The 17727-nt window shown below is 40.6% G+C and overlaps 1 protein-coding gene across 1 annotated transcript in view; it reads right to left on the reverse strand.

Annotated features, from left to right (window-relative positions):
• The window catches only part of pnp4b (purine nucleoside phosphorylase 4b), a gene marked incomplete at both ends in the record, with an annotated part of 51543 nt that overhangs the window by 19731 nt on the left and 14085 nt on the right, over positions 1-17727 (reverse strand). The window contains one exon of the mRNA XM_080425717.1: positions 11486-11589. Within this exon, the coding sequence (XP_080281843.1) occupies positions 11486-11589 (104 nt within the window). The remainder of the gene's footprint in view (positions 1-11485; positions 11590-17727) is intronic.

Genomic DNA, 17727 nt, shown 5'->3' on the forward strand with positions numbered 1-17727 from the left:
GTAGGAGACTCAGTAGGAGACCAAGCTCACAATGTGGCGCGGATGCAACGCATCGTGAGCTTGTACATTGGCTATTTTTAACCTTTGCACAACAAAGTATAAATCATGAGAGAGATTGAGAGAGAGAGAGAGAGAGAGAGAGAGAGAGAGAGAGAGAGAGCGCTGCGACGCGTTGTGAGTTTGTCGATCTGCTATTTTCTGCGAAAGCTTTCAATAACAGGAAAACAGGAAAGACACTAGTATAGCGCCCTGAGGGACTCCGGTCAACCATAATGGGGTTTATGTGGTTAAAGGTTAGAGTGTGTGAACGCAGTCCCCCACTACATCACACACACACACACACACACACACACACACACACACACACACACACACACATGCAGGGAAAGTCAGAGATAATATAATTTAATAGAATAATATTGATATTAATGAGTCATGTAAACGAATTCTATAGGAAATAATGAGTGTGTCTTCATGCGCATCATCGCACGTCTTCGTGTGCGTCGCGCGCGCGCGCGTGTGTGTGTGTGTGTGGTGACACATATCCTGTGTGTGTGTGTGTGTGTGTGTGTGTGTGTGTGTGTGTGTGTGTGTGTGTCGTGCCCAGTCTTGCTCTTTGCTGACAGCATCATTGGGACAAAGATGAAGTGTGAAGCAGAGACAGATGTTTTGACAGGACAGCAAGACAGGGAACACAGCTGGATCGGTGTCATGTGGCTCAGAGTACATTTAACCACTATTGATTTGTCTGGTGAACACTGTAACACTGTAACAATTTTTTTTTTTCCTTTCTTTTGTTTTACCTTTTTTTTAATACTGTGATCGCATTGAGATACAAGATCTGTTTTACGTACAATATCGTTGATGTCAGGCAGAAAGCAGGCCCCTTCTTATCACCTGACAGGGGGGGAGTTTCCCCGGTAGGGGAGGCATATAGAGACCAGGATTACTGCATGTATTTTGTTAGGGTACCTACCCTAGGGGACACGGGGAGAACATGCAAACTCCACACAGAAAGGCCCTTTCACCAACCCCACCTATAGGGCATGGGCACTGATGACGAGGAGGAGAGAACACACCCCCAGCGCCCACAGCGTCCACAGCGTCCACAGCGCCCACAGCGCCCACAGCGTCCACAGCGTCCCCGGCGGGACTCAAACCCAGGACTTTCTAGCTGTGAGGCGACAGCATTACCGACTGCGCCACCGTGCCCCCCAGATATGCTACTTTTGACGCTTTTGTGTGACGCTGTACTATGATCAAGTAGGCCATTCAACACAAAAAGTTAAAGAGGTGGTGCCATGGTTTTGCACTTTTTCTGTGTCTATGAGGTTGATATAACTTCATTAAGCCCCCTGGTGGTGTTTTTATGGTGTTTTATGTCTTCTCTGACTATCTTGAGTTTCTACCTGGAGGCCGAAACCTTGAGGGTCAAACGTGCCAAAAGAAAAACAGCCCTTTAGTGACATAGTAAAAACATACCCTCCCCCTCATTATCATAACACAACAGGTGTGGGCATGAGGAGGAGGGACTAGGACAGGTGGGTGGTGCTAAGGTGGTGGAGGAGGTGCTACGGTGAGAACCAGGTATACTTAATGAACTGGAGGCGTGTCCACATAAAAACATAATGTTAACAATTTCTGTACACTTTTTTGAAAAGAATCTTCCTCCTAGTATAACCATAATATCTGATGGTTATGGAAAATCACGGCACCCCGTCTTTAAAATATGGAGATAAGAGGTTTCTGCCCGACAGCAATTATACGATTATATTACCATATTTTATGGTGTAGTAAGTCAGACAACAGGCCCGGTGCAGCATGCAGAGTTCATTTACCAGCCTAATGGGTCCATTTCTATACTTTAGGAGCTGCATTAACAGTATTTCACAGTGCTGATAACACATTGTTATCATTGCTGTCGGGGCAGAAACCACGTATCTCCACATTTCAACTTTTCATGTCTTTTTCATAGATGAATGCCTCGCTTCGTCATGCGAGGGTGTCATGCAAACGTTGCAAAAAACAATTTGCCGATCTACATGCAATGCAGATCATGCTGTGACTTGTTATCAGCTTGTAGAGCTGCAATTTCTCTCTGCTATTGTTTATTTATGTATTCATGTATTTAAAGAGAAAGTGGTGAAGTGTGTCTGTGACTAATAACTACATTGGATCCATTGGAGTACAGGTTCTTTTTTTTCTCCATTTCCTGAAAAGTAACAGTTTAGGACAGGGGTCTTCAACAGGGGGTCCGGGACCCCTGGGGGGGGTCCTCAGAGTTACTACAAGGGGGGCCGCCAAATCTTTGTGTGATGTGACTTTTTTTTTAATTTACATTAACCACTTGAACCCTCGCATCCCTATATTCTGAGGAGAACTTAAAGGGACACTTCACACTTCAATGGATTAGTCACCCCATGGAGACTTGAATTCATGGATATTTTTTTGTTTTGTTTTTGTCTCATTCCTAAGACAATAATTTGATGACCAGCGGACCGGTAGGCAGCGGTTCCGGTAGGAGACATAACGGAGACTTGTTGTGTCTCCTACCGGAACCGCTGCCGGTCATCAAATTATTGTCTTAGGAATGAGACAAAAAACTAAAAAAATTCAAGTCTCCATGGGGTGACTAATCCATTGAAACAAAGTTTGTGTCCCTTTAAGCCAAAAATAGCAGATCTACAAGCTCACAACGCCTCGCAGTGCGAGGCGTTGTGAGCTTGTAGATCTGCTATTTTTGGCAAAGAGGCATAGAGGGTAAAAAGAGCAGACCGAGCAAGTAAAAAAAAAAGTTTAATCTGAAACACAATGTTATACAATATAGAGGGGGTCCCTGCTTCATCTCTCTCTCAGCTAGGGGGTCCTTGGCCTGAAAAACATTGAAGACGGCTGGTTTAGGACGTACGAGGTTTCCACCTGACAGCGATAACTTCTCACGGCCCTGCATTCCAGACAGCCTCTTGTCTCTACAGGGACTTGCTGCCAAATCCAGTTTGAGTCCCTGACCCTGAAGGTGGCAGCCATGCTTTAATGTTCTCCTTGTCATAAATAAAATACATTTAAGGCTCTTTGAGTCTTATTTTTTTTAAATCTGTTTTAACATTTTTGGCAAGCACCTCTGGTTCCTCAAAGTGGGGCTCAGGGACCCCCATGGGGTCATTGACAGGGTTCTAAACTTGTTGACAAATCTTGCCAAAATATTGACAAAATCGTCTCTTATGCCATCGTCCCTGGCACAACATGTTTTATGTTTGGGGTCCATGGCCAAAAACTATTTAGGGGTCCCTGACATGAAAATGTTTGTGGACCTCTAAAGCCAAGGGCTGGTGTGCCTTGAAACTCTGCTTATAGAGTTGACTTAAAGAGGCACTATGTAACTTATTTTTAATGAATAACATTTGTCCGATCTGTATGGTAGAGTATGTTAATCTAATATAACTTATACAATTGGTTGTATTTTGTCTCCCTGCTCTTCTATTGAGACATTTAAGATAGTGTCTCTCACCTAGACACAGGATCTGACACTGAAGGTCAAGATTCAATTTATCCCCTGAGCAAGCAGGCAGGCTCTATTAGCTCAATGGTAAAACAAAATCAACACCTGCACAGGAAACCAAGTTCAAATCCAGGGTAGATGAGAAAAGTTACATAGTGCAGCTTTAAAGGGTCGTGACAGGTGATAGCATGGCTACAAAGGTGGTCAAAAGAGTAAACCAGAGAACCAAATTTATGGGCAGAGTTTCCTCTTTTGTCAACCCTCAGGCCCTCAGGACCCTCTCTGGGGCCCTGATTCAACCACTTTTTGACTATGCTTGCACCTCCTGGTACTCCAACACCTCAGTGTCACTGAAGACTAAGCTTCAAACCTCCCAAAACAAACTGATTCGGCTACTCCTCGGATTGGGGCCCATGACCCACCTTTCTCCCACCCATTTTGCCAGCCTAGGCTGGCTCAGGGTGGAAGACAGGGTTAAACAACTAAAAATGGGACTGGCCTTCAAAATTGTAAATGCAAATTTGCCCGATATGCCCCCAATTCCCGCATATCTGAGTAAATACCTCCAAAAGGTTAGCGACACCCACAGTCACAATACCAGAGGGAGCGTTAACAACAATTTGGTACCACCCACCCATAAATCAAACATGGGCAAATTCTCCTTCTACAGCACTGCCACCCAGGATTGGAATAGTCTAACTCCATCCCTCAAAAAATGCAGTTCGCTGGGCTCATTTAAAAGAGCCTTAAAAAATCACCTTTCAGGAGGCCAAAGGTGGAGGTAGTACCATTTTCCCGTTAGACAGCAGACCCCCCCCCCCCCCTGTTCTTGTACATATTTTTTTCCCCTCTTTTTTATTTTTTTGTTGTACATAGTGTTATATATTGTTTTTGGCTGTTTATTTTGTAATGATATTTGAACTGTGGTGCCACTATATATGCCTATGAATTAAATACCAAGGCCCTCATTGGAAACAAGTCCGCAAGGACTTTTATGAACGGACCTGTTAGACAAAGTATTTTAAATGTAACTGTGCTGTTTTACATTTTTTGCCTAATAAAATATTCAATCAATCAATCAATCAATCAAGGGTATAGGGAATAAAGTAAAGTAAAGTCATTACATTCCTGAAGGCGTAGGCAGAAACATGTTGTGTTGTTCTTGCATACATTGAATGTTATTATGTTTTCTTAATAAAGCACCCGATTACCATCTATAGTGATTTATAAGCACACTATAATGTGTTATACTGTAACAGTGATTATTAAGCATTATGTAATTATTATCCATTGTTATGAGTAGATTATAATGCATTTATACATATTTTTATAATGCACTCTATAACTCTGTTTTCTTTAACGAATCAAACGCTGACAGTGAGTGTGAAACAGTGTGCATCACTGTTCAGTGAGGGATTGCCTGACACAAGATAAGTCCACATTAAGTCGTGCCCCTCAGGGGGGTGGAGCTTGTTGTCGTGCAGTGGTGGACAAAGTATACTCACGTAAATAGTACTCAAGTATTCAAAAGTACTAATTACGAAGTCCATTTTCAGAAATAATGAAAATGAACAGAACTATAAGCTCACAATGTGTCGCGCTGTGATGCTTTGTGAGCTTTATAGATTATTTTCACTATTTATAATTCATAATATATTTGTGTAAGTTTTGTTCCCAAGAGTGCCTTCCTAGAAATGTAATGGAGTCGAAAGTACAAAAAACGAAAACAAACTAGAAAATTGCGCTCCTCTGAGCGCAGGTCTCCGCCAGACCGGGCTGTCTACCCAGTTGTCTCTGCCAGTCCATGCACACAGACGAGACAAAAACAAAACACTCCAAAAATGTACTTAAGTACAGTACTCAAGTAAATGCACTTAGTTAGTGTCCACCACTGGTGTTGTTCAGTGAGGGAGTGCCTGCCATAAGCTATGGTCCACGTAAGTCTTGTCCCTGAGGGGGGTGGAGCTTGCTGTCATGACACAAAACGCTGTCATGTTGTCACGGAAGCAATTAAGGAAAGTCGTTGTCATCGTCTCCCCCCCCACCCCACACCACACACACACACACACACACACACACACACACACACACACACACACACACACACACACACACACACACACACTTCGATGGACACCACATTCGTCCTGAGATGGACAGGTCGATGGTGTTGTGCGTCAGCTAAATAATTCCCCCAGGACATCAGAGCATGGGGCCAATCACATTCCACCTCCACTTTCACACCACAACGGCTGACAGAGAGCCGGGAGAGGCAAAAAGGATTTTCAGTATTTCTATTGCAATGTAGAAAAACGATTGGCATCAAAACATACTTATGGTACCAAAGTAAAGGTACTTTTTCAAACTCACATCTTACAAAAGTAAAGTAGACGTAGATCTGTTATTTTTGAATAGACAGATATAATAATACACCTATTGGAAAATGGAAATGCTCAAGTAAAGTTACAGAACTTGAGTAAATGTACTTTACTGTACTGTACTTTCCACCACTGACTTAGGGTTGACGTGGAGAGAGGGGAGAGAGGTGTGTGAGTCAATGTTCCCTGGACTAAAACAGAAGACGATCCACATAGTGGTTGGACAGATGGACAGAGACCGCGATCAATGCCATTAATCTTCACAGACTCACACATACAAAAGAGAGTGACGCTCATGATGATCAAATCATTATTGAGACGCTAGGACAGCTGAGTGGTAGACAGAGCAGGAGAGACAGATCGGAAGCTGATAGAGGAATGGATAGAGAGAGAGAGAGAGAGAGAGAGAGAGAGAGAGAGAGAGAGAGAGAGAGAGAGAGAGAGAGAGAGAGAGAGAGAGAGAGAGAGAGAGAGACACAGACAGACAGACAGACAGACAGACAGACAGACAGACAGACAGACAGACAGACAGACAGACAGACAGACAGACCTTTTTTGAGCCCACAAGGTAAATTCAGTCCCCATGGCAGTTACTCGTAAAAACACAAGAACAGATAAGAAATATAGCTAGACAGATACAAAAAAAGAAAGAAAAAGATAAGGTTGAAAAAAAAAGATAAGAAGATTAAAACATGATAAGCTAGGCCAACACATAAAGTCAACGTGTGAGCAAGGGGACTTTGAGCAAGGGTGACATTTGTCATTATTCCACAAACCAGACAGAACGCCTTGCAGCGGGTTTATCGTAAAGCTTCATGGCTACCGGCACGAAGGACTGAGTAAATTGGCCCGTGGTGGGAGGGTGCAGTCTGTGTACGCCGCTGGTACTCAGATAGTGAGTGCAGTGTAAAAGAGACATTAAGAAAGCAGAGAGAGAGAGAGACTGTGCAGGAGAGGCAGACAGCAGGACAGCTCCGAGGCAGACGGTGTAGAAGAGACAGATTGAAAGCTGAGAGGGAGACAGCATAGGAGAGACAGACAGAAAGCTGAGAGGGAGACAGTGTAGGAGAGACAGAGTATGAAAGCTGAGAGGGCGACAGCATAATAGGAGAGACAGACAGAAAGCTGAGAGGGCGACAGTGTAAGAGAGCCAGACAGTAGGAAAACTGAGAGGGTGTGAGCTTGTAGATCGTCTATTTTTGGTATTTTCGAAAGTTTGTGAAAATATCAAAATGTGCCCCAAAATGTTTTGTTTTATTTTATTCAAATGAACCTAACCAGCACACTCTCACCTTCTATTATATCCTATATTTAAAAAATGACATCACATTATATCACATTGGACCGGCATATGGTGGTGTTTCCGCTTGTTCACAGCCAGTGCGTCTCATCCCCATGTGGTTACAACAGCAGGCTGCATCTCTCTCTCTCTGTATTAACCCATTAAAAAGGGAACACATCTATGTCATTTTAAATGTATTTGGCTGTTCAAAAATAGCAGATGAAAAATGGGTGTTGTTTTATCAGTGGTTCTCAAACATTTTCATGTCAAGGACCCCCAAAATTATATGTTTTTGGCCGCCGATCCCCATCAAAATATGTTGTTCCAGGGACCCCCAGAAGCAAAGATTTGAGTTACAAATGTTCGCTTTAAAAATATATATATTCAAAGATTTGCATAAACGTTCAAGATTTTTCAAAAATAGCAGATCTAGCTCGTAGCGCAATGAGCTTGTAGATCTGCTATTTTTTAATAGCCAAAGTATAAAATAATTGCTAGCGAGCTTGTACATCTACTATTTAATATAATTTTTTTTTTATCACAAATCTCTTTTTCGGACGGGACGGGACGGGACAGGACGGGGGGGTCCGCGGCCAAATACATATCATTTTGGGGTCCTTGGCACGAAAAAGTTTGAAAACTACTAATTTAGAAGGCATTTGTAGAATCGGCCTGCAGGTCTTAATGGGTTAAAATGCATCAGAATATAATATGAAAGTATAAATTAAAATCCATGGCCTTCAGCCTGGGCTGGCAGATCCCAGGCCAGCCTCCCTGATGGTTATAGATAAAGTTAATGGGCCAGAGCGGCAGTCTCTCTAGAGCGCGCTTGACCTTGACAGTCCTGCAATCCACAGAGGCTTAGCATTCTTTACTACAACCGTTTATTTAAAGTTGGGGTGAGTAATATATTTCTGCTGAAAATAAAACGTTTTTTGTTAAAAAAGTTAAAGCTCTGTATTATTGTGATAGTGATCACTGGTGGGCCCGCAAATAATTGACAAAACACAAAGATTGTATTGATAATATAACATAGAAAATTATATTGTCACAGTTTCTTTTCTTCTTTGATTTTTTTTCCCCCATCGTGATACCGATAATTTAAAACACTTTCCCAAACACTGGGTCGGGACAATTTTTTTGGGGTCACGAGTAAATATCTATTTTTTTAAAAGAATATATATATTATTTCAAAAGATTTAAAAACGTTTTATTAAAAACAATTCCAGCATTTTGGCCAGTACAACCACAGTCTGCTACTGTTGTACTGGGAACTGACCAGTACAACCACAGTCTGCTACTGTTGTACTGGGAACTGACCAGTACAACCACAGTGTTCTACTGTTGTACTGGGAACTGACCAAAGATAGAAGATTTACACACTCACAACGCGTCGCAACACGCTGCCTTGTGAGCTTGTAAATCTGCTAAGAGATTTTATTGTACGGTATGAATTCCTTGGTGGTTTTGAACCGGGAACCTCATGCTGTACCTCTGTCCTGGCACAGTGTTCCAAGAGAACAGCCAGTATCTTCATTGTTCACATTTCAATGAAAACAAAACCACACACACCAGGGACTAACACACTGCACATATCTGCTCTCTATGTGCGTGTGTGCGTGCGTGCGTGCGCGAGGTGTGTGAAGGTTACACAAAGAGGAAGTAGACACTATAAGCTACAGAGGGTAAATATATTTATGGCGGCAATAACACAAAGAGACATTCATGGTGCTTAAAAGAGCAAAGGAGCACAGTTCCCATATCCTCGCTGTCGGGTGGAAACCTTGTATGTCCAAAACTGTTCCTTTTGTATTACTATCTTAAAGCAGCACTATGTAACTTTTTTTTTTATGAATAAAATGTAATTTTGTCCAATCTGTATGGTAGAGTATGTTAACACAGTATGACTTAAACAATTGGGATGGTTGTATTTTGTCTCCCTGCTCTTCTATTGAGATATTTAGATGGTGTCAAAGGTCAGGTCTCACCTACTGTAGACACAGGGTCTGACACAAAGTTTGACCTGATGGTCAAGATTACATTTATCCCCAGAGCAAGCAGGCCGGCTCTATTAGCTCAAGGGTAAAACAAATCTCAGCATGTGCGCACGAAACCAGGTTCAAATCCAGGGTTGAAGAGTTACATAGTGCAGCTTTAAACACATTTGAAAATAATGGAAATTGTAGATCTACAAGTCACGACACGACGCATTGTGAGCTTGTAGATCGGCTATTTTCACTACTTCTGCGCGACGCTCTTGTATGATGAAAGTATAGGACGTTGTTTTACAAAAAAAACATAAAAAGTTTAAATGTTGGAGATGCGAGGTTTCCGGACCGACATGGGCGATATCCTAGATGACCCACAGGAAGACAACAGCATCTATGTGACTGATGAAAGCATTACCGCACGGCTGTTATTCTACATGAACAGGTTGGAGTTTCATTCACTCTACCATTCACACGACTGCGACCCACTCTGCCATAATCACTCACCGTGCAAGGTTACCATGGCTGCAGTGGTGTAAAGTAACAAAGTACATTTACTCAAGTACTGTATTTAAGTAAAATTTTGAGGTGCTTTTACTTTACTGGAGTATTTCCCAATTGTCTATACTTTTACTTCTACTCCACTACATCTCAGTGGCAAATATTGTACTTTTACTCCACTACAATTATTTGAAAACTTTAGTTACTAGTTACTTTGCAGATATAAATTATTACGTTATAAAAAACATACATTAACCACTTTATGCCTAATAGACGATCTACAAGCTCACAACGCGTTGCATCGCGACGTGTTGTGAGCTTGTAGATCTGCTATTTTCAAACATGTTAGTACTTTTACTTTTGGTACTTTAAGTAATTTTTTATACCAATACTTGTACTTTTACTCAAGTAATTTTTTTTACATTTTACTTGTAACAGAGTACTTCTACATTGCAGTAGGCTATTGATACTTTTAATTAAGTAAAACATTTGAGTACATCTGTTTCCACCACTGTATACTGTAGCTGTGTATTTTTCATTAGTAGTTTGTTTCGTTTTGACTTTGCTTTCAATTTCAGCTTAGTTTTAATTATAGTTTTTAAAGCGGATTTGCTGGCTTAGTTTTTATTTTGTGGAAGGACTTAGTTTTGGATTAGTTTTTTTTTTATCAGTTTTATAGTTTTTTTTTAATTGTAATGTGGATTAGTGAGGGGCAAGATTCAACAAGGTCAGGAAAATTGCAAAAAATAGCAGACCTACAAGCTCACAAAGCTATAACGTGACACTGTCCGTGGCTACAGTGGAGTTTTGATAATTGTTTTAATGTGTTTGCTTCCATAAATGTGTCCTCTGTTTTTAGTATTTTGGGGTATTTGTGTCTTATCATGTTTTGAGCTCTCTCTGAACTCTGTAATGTTGTCATCGATGTAGTCTTCCCTTGACTGGAAATCACCTGGGATCAAAACGCTTGTTTTCAAGGGTGCTATACAAGTAAAGGTGACTTGCCTTGAGTCAGTGCTGCGGTTATGTGGCCGAGACATGCATGGACACTCAGCAGTGAAATACCCTGGATGGCGTCTACACATTGCACAATGCTCTGAATGATACTTGATGTCACATGATGGGAGCAGTGGTGGAAAAAATACTCAAATGTTTTACTTGAGTAAAAGTATCAATACTGCAATGTAGAAGTACTCCGGTTACAAGTCAAAGTCCAGAATTCAACATTTTCTTGAGTAAAAGTACAAAAGTAGAAAGTACTCATATTGCAGAATGTCCCATTTCACAAGTTTTCAAATGTATAAAATGTAGAAAAATCTTTTGAAAATAGCAGATCCACAAGCTCACAATGTGTCGCATCGTGACACATTGTGACGCATGGAAGGAACACAGACCTATATACGGAGGCCTGGTAGCAAGAAAACGCACGCTGTGGGAGCCAACCCAAGGCACAGTCAGGAAAGGAAAGAGGCACACCTCCTACGTAGACACACCCTGCAAACCTCTTTACCCACTTCAGCCCTACGTACATTTCGGCCATTTGAAAATAGCCGATCTACAAGCTCACAATGCGCCGCGATGCGACGCATTGTGAGCTTGTAGATCTGCTGATTTTCAAAAGGTTTGTATGCATTTCATACATTAGAAAACTTTGTGAAATGGGACATTCTGCATGATGAGTACTTTAATCAAGTACATTTTGGATTCCAGACTTTTACTTGTACCAGAGTATTTCTACATTGCAGTTTTGAGACTTTTACTTAAATAAAACATTGGAGTGCTTTTTCCACCACTGCTCAGAGTTACAGGTGGACAAATGAAGAGTGAGGGGTCCTACCTTACAGAGGGAGTACCCTTCGTACAGGTGGAAGCGACCCTGCATGAACACACAGGACTTTTCCTTCATGGTCCCGAACACCAGACAGCCCTCATGACCTGCAACTGTTACACCATACACATATTAAAGGGATATTTCACTTTAAAAAAAAAAATGTGGGTCATTTTATCATCTACTCAGGCTTTTGTGAGCCCCCCAGACAGTTTTTAAATTGCTTGATGATTCAGTATTTAGAAATTTGATATTCATTTTATCAGACACGCCCCCCTTCCTATACAAACTCATTATAACTTCAAACTCCATTTGCAACATGTTAGATTCATCAAAAACACCCGTCCTTGGTTCTGGTGACTCATCCTGCCCTCCTAATACGTGAGGGGGCCGTGTTTTTTCGATTACTTTTTTCATTTAACATTTTTTTTTTTTTTATTGTATTTATTATTATTTTCATTTTCAAAAATATTTATTACAAATTAATGAAAAAAGTAATTGAAAACATGGTTAAAATGGAGTTTGAAGTTACAATGGGTTTGTACAGGAAGGGGGCGTGTCTGATAAAAATGAATATGAAATATCTAAATACTGAATTAAGCAACTTCAAAACTGTCCAGGGTGCTCACAAAAGCCTGAGTAGATGATAAAATGATGCAGTACAAATATCAGTACCTTGGGATCCTTTAATATCAGTACAATGGGATCTGTCGAGCCATTAACATATTAACATATTGACTGCCATATTATGTCATCGGGTGTTTTTAATGATTACGCTAGAGGGCGCTCTTTGCCAACCCATGAATGATGCCTTAACTTCACGAGAGAAGGATACAACCGAAATGACGTCATCTAAAAAAAATGTACCCCGTCCGCTACAATGTTATCAGATTTTAAAAAAATACATTTATCTCGGATTTTGGTGAAAACAAGCTATATTCAACTGCCTATAACTATACAGAACGGACGATCACAGTTACAATGTTTTTTTTTTCCCTGGTGGAAAGAAGAGAGAGTCGTCTTTCCACCGGAACATTGTTTGTTTGTTTACACAAATTCTGTGGATAATCAAAAAGACTCAAAATTAGGTAAAACCACTAGCAGTGGCAGATGAATGAATCAATTAATACCTGACAATGAATGTTAGCATGTTTTTTTTTTTTATAATAATAAAAAAAGGAACGGTTTGGGACGTACAAGGTTTCCACCCGTCAATGACAATGACTATTTGTAAGGGTTAACAATGGGGTGCATTTCTCCTTTCCGACACGTCGCCTTTCCGACGTTGACGAACCCTATACCTAACCCTAACCCTAACCTTAACCGCACGCGGAAGCCACTAGTCGGAGTGGTGAGATGTCGGAATGGAAGGAGCACCCCTTAACAATGACGGTTCCTACGGTATCGTTAGCCTCATAGCATAATTGCCTAACTCACTGTTTGGTCAAATTGACATTTTTGCCTAGCTCTAGTCTCCTAACACTGCTGCATCATATGGCCTTATTGCCTATGTCCTATAAGCCAATCAGAATGCTTGTTACATTCCAAAATGACTTAGGCAGAAAGTGATTTTAAGTCAACTTTTTGACTTGAAAATGAATTGATTGAATTGATTGACTTGAAAATGAAATGATTTTGAATGTAACAAGCATTCTGATAGGCTGAATCAGCAGTGTTAGGAGAGTAGAGTAGGGCAGATATAAATAAAGGCAGATAAACATGACTTGAGAAAATGTTGTTTTTTTACTTAGACATCTAGGGTGACTTAGGCAGAAAATGATTTTTGTTTGTTTTGTCTCCTGAATATGATTTAGGCAATTATGCTACGAGGCTAACAATACGATAGTACTTTATTATCAGCTTTATACTTTATTATCAGCTTTCACTGAAATTTGTCTTGAGACAAAGTAGCCTTGTATGCAACACACAATAATACACACATTTGACACAATCCCCCCAAAAAAACAAAACAAATGAAATTACATACATAAAAACATGAACACAAGAGCAATGATGTCCTTCATTGTTCTGCTTACCCTTGGCCAGACTCTAAATTTAGCCTCAAAATCGACTGATGGACAAAGGACTGATGCAGTCTGACCTTATTGAATTTTGGAACGTTATATCTCCTTTTTTTTTAAGGTAGCAACTTATATTACCATACAAAACATAGTGATATTCCTTGCCAACCATAGCCTGCTGTTATGTAGAGTCTCTCCCTTTGAACAACATGTCCAGTTGTTACAGCAGCTGTGACTTTAACCCATTCAATCTGTGTCATTTTAAGATGTCTTTGGGCTATTCAAAAATAGCAGATCTACAAGCTCATAGCGCGGCACCGAGTGCCGCGCTATGAGCTTGCAGATCCGCTATTTTTGAAAAATCTTGAAAATGTGTGCAGATCTTTGAATATTTGATATGTTTGAAAGCAAACGTTTGTAACTCAAATCTTTGCTTCATGGGGGTCCCTGGAACAAAACATTTTGAGATGGGGGTCCGCGGCCAAATACATATCTAATGTTTTTTTTTCTAAATCCTATAACAGTATATGTTGCTATATCAGTGGTGCTCCAACTTTTCCATGTCAAGGACCCCCAAAATGACATGTATGTGGCCGTGGACCCCCATCTCAGAATATGTTGTTGCAGGGACCCCCCAGAAGCACATATCGGACAAACAGCAGGTCCGTTCATGAAAGTCCTTGCGGACTTGTTTCCAATGAGGGCCTGTGAGCAATTAGGGGTTAAGAGTCTTGCTCAGGGACAAATTTCATTTCATCGCCACATTTGCTGGCCTGGCCTGGAATCGTACCTGGGGCAACCAGGGGCTCTGGCTCCCTAGGCGGGCTCACTAACCACTCAGCTATGGCCGCCCTTACAATATGTGTCTTCAATTCATCAACAGAGCATAAAATACTAACTCATTAACATCAAAAAACACACATACAGTAGCTACCGTGTATTTACAGAGGAGAAAAAAGGGGGAAAACTGGGTGGCAGTATGTCCCCTCATATCAAGGGGATTTAATATCCATCTCCACTTGTAATTGTCGGACATACTTCTTTCAGCTTCAGTGCCAGAAACGTTACTTTTATTGACGACGACAGTGAGATTAAAAATACAAAAGCCAACGTTTGGGCAGGCGCGCTGCCTCCCTCAGGCTTAGAGGTACTTTTGAGGGAACAATAATGGTAATGATAATTTAATACCAGCTTATAATGGTTTGACCCCCAGGTAATGAGAAACATTGTGATGTCAACTGATGATATTCTGACAGGCGACAGCTGCTCTAATGAGAGTTGCATCTGTTTTCCGAGTACGCACGAGCGGTCGCTCACGCACACACACAAACACACACACACACACAAACACAGTTTTGTATTACTATACTTGAGAGGATATCTAACTTTTAGGACGGCATTGTAAATGGCCGAACAACAGCTGAAAAACATTAGATGTACAAGCTCACAATGTGTTGCAGTGCCACTATTCTTCGGTGTGTGACATCGCCACGCGAGTATAAAATAGTGAAAACTCTAACCCTAACCTCAAAACTAACCTCTTAATGCCTAATCCTAGCCCTCACCCCAACCTGTATATTTGTCTAATTGTGAACATATCTCTAAAATATATGTTTTTAACTTAAACAAAGCATTGTTTCTTCTTGTGAGGACCGGGAATAAAAATGATAGTCTACTATATGGGGACATTTGGTCCTCACAAGTATAGTGATACAAATACGCATACGTGCGTGCGTGAATTATTCAAGTCTATGGGTTTGTACTTCATAAATATTTACGTGTGAGTGTGTGCATAATATATTGTGTGTCCTAACAGCTCCACAAGGGGTTCACCATCAGTACACTCAATATTTCAACGTGTCCAGTGGACATCATCATCATCATCATCATCATCATCATCATCATCATCATCATCACCTTCATCAGCATATAATTCCCCTAGGCAGATATTACCGCCTATTTTTATCCACACCTTCATATTTTATTCATGGATGCTAGTTATTCATTCCTGGCTCATTTTCATGCAGGCTATAATGTATCAACTTGTACATTAGCTGTACAACACTGTGTGACATGCAGAAATCCTAAATAATTATCATGACTTTGCCACTGTAACTGCTTGGCTGTTGTCATATAATGTTTCTGCCAGGCACAAACCATGTATTGAGATATATATATCAGAGAGTAGTGTGACCCACTAGTGTGTGTGTGTGTGTGTGTGTGTGTGCGCGTGTGCGTGTGCGTGTGCGTGTGCGTGTGTGTGTGTGTGTGCGTGCGTAAAAGCTATGAGCTCATATGGTTGGCTATTTTCACTACTTTTGGAAAAGGTTAACATTTGAAAGTTAAAGTGGATAAGTCCGTCTGTGGGTTTTATAAACATTTAACTAATGAAAAGTAGATAACTTGTGACTGAAAAGTAGAGAACTTGTGACTAAATAATAACTACATGACATCCATGGGACAGGGGTCTTCAACATTTTGTGAGGCCAAGGACCCCTTAGCTGCAGAGAGAGATAAAATAGAGAACCCCACTACATATTGTGTACAATTGTGTTGCAGATTAAACTTGTATTCATTCATTTGTTTTTGTTTGTTTGTTTGTTTGTTTGTTTACACATTATCTTTTCTATTGATATGTTGGATTCATGTTAACACATTCCACGCCAGAGTTTAATATCATAATGTACTCACCAGTGCCAGCGATTTATTGTTGTTTTTTAGTTTTTTTTCATGTCACCACAGACCTCGCTAAATACCTTAAAATCATGCGTTCAACTGTTTGTAGACACGCAGGGTAGCTGTGTGAGTGGCCCAGAGAAGACCATTTCGATCGGCGATCGGCCATTTTGAAGCTACAGCGGTTTATGTTAAACAGCGATCAGCGGTGAGAAAAACAACAACTGAGAAAATGGAGATTTAGTTTCCGCTTTAGAGTGGAGGCGGATGGGAACGAAAATCTCCGGATACGGATATTTCCGTTTCCGTCATGGCGAACAAGGCATACAATGAAATGTGAACCTGCGAGAGAAAAAAAAGACCACTTCGCTGCGCAATTATTTAGGTTCGCGTAGATCTACGCGATTGGCACGCAATGTGTTCATGTGTATTTTCAGACATTCGGCCATTTGCACCTGTTAACTTGACTTTTGGTCCCAGATCCCCTGTTGAAAATCTATGCATTGGAACACAGGTTATTTTTTACATTTCCGGAAAAAAGTAACCATTAGGCCATAGGCCATGCTAGGTTTTCAACCAACAGCGCCGACAAGACCAGGTGTCGATTTGTAAAACAAACAAATCTAAATATCTTTGCTGTCTGGCAGAAACTAGCCTAAGTCCAAAATATTAACTTTTGCGGAAATTAAAAAAAAAACAATCATGTTTTTAGAACAACATAATACTTCCTCATCAAAGTCGGTACGGTGACTTTATACATTGTCAGATACTTGAATGTGTCCTTATATTATCATCACTTTACCCAAATACAGCTCAGGTGGAGTTAGGAGGTTTTAACGACAGTTTTGAGGATCCAATGGAGTTTGGAGGTTTAGTCAGAAGTGCTTTTTAATACTTTCCATTGGTTAAATATTTGTAAAACCCACACACAGACGTAAAGGGTGTTCAATAGCACTGATTTATATATATATGTTTTTAATGTTGAAAAATGGAGACGATATGATGTGTGGGGGGGGGGGGGCATCTTCTCCTCTTAGGCTCTTATTATTTGTCTCTAAAATAGAGTTCAGAGAAGTTGTCAAAAATGTAATTTCATTGAAAAAGTTACAGTATTCTGTAATTGCTTGGAATGAATAGACCATTCAGCATAGAAACGGCAGAAGGGCAGAGTGGTGATAAGCAGACACTGCTTATCAGTTTAGCCTTGTCCATTAACCACATGAACCCTAGCATCCATATTCTGGCCATGTCATAATAGCCAAACATTCGGAAAACATAGGCAAACATTTTGTAGATGTACTTTTTTTGGCGAAGATATTTCATATATATAGAGTAGACCCTCCAGAAAAATGCGATTATGCGATCGCAGAATTTACCGCATAATCAGCAAAATGGCGCATAATTATGCGGGGGTAACGTTTTTTCAAAAAGGCTGCATCGCATCGCATAATATGGGCTTCGCATCGCATATTTCGCAACTTTTCACATATTTCGCAACTTTTTGCATATCGCATATTTCTCATTTTGCCACATTTTGCCGCATATTTCACAACT

The sequence above is a fragment of the Gymnoscopelus braueri genome (assembly GCF_963280865.1).
Source record: "Gymnoscopelus braueri genome assembly, chromosome: 4".
Taxonomy (NCBI): Eukaryota; Metazoa; Chordata; class Actinopteri; order Myctophiformes; family Myctophidae; genus Gymnoscopelus; species Gymnoscopelus braueri.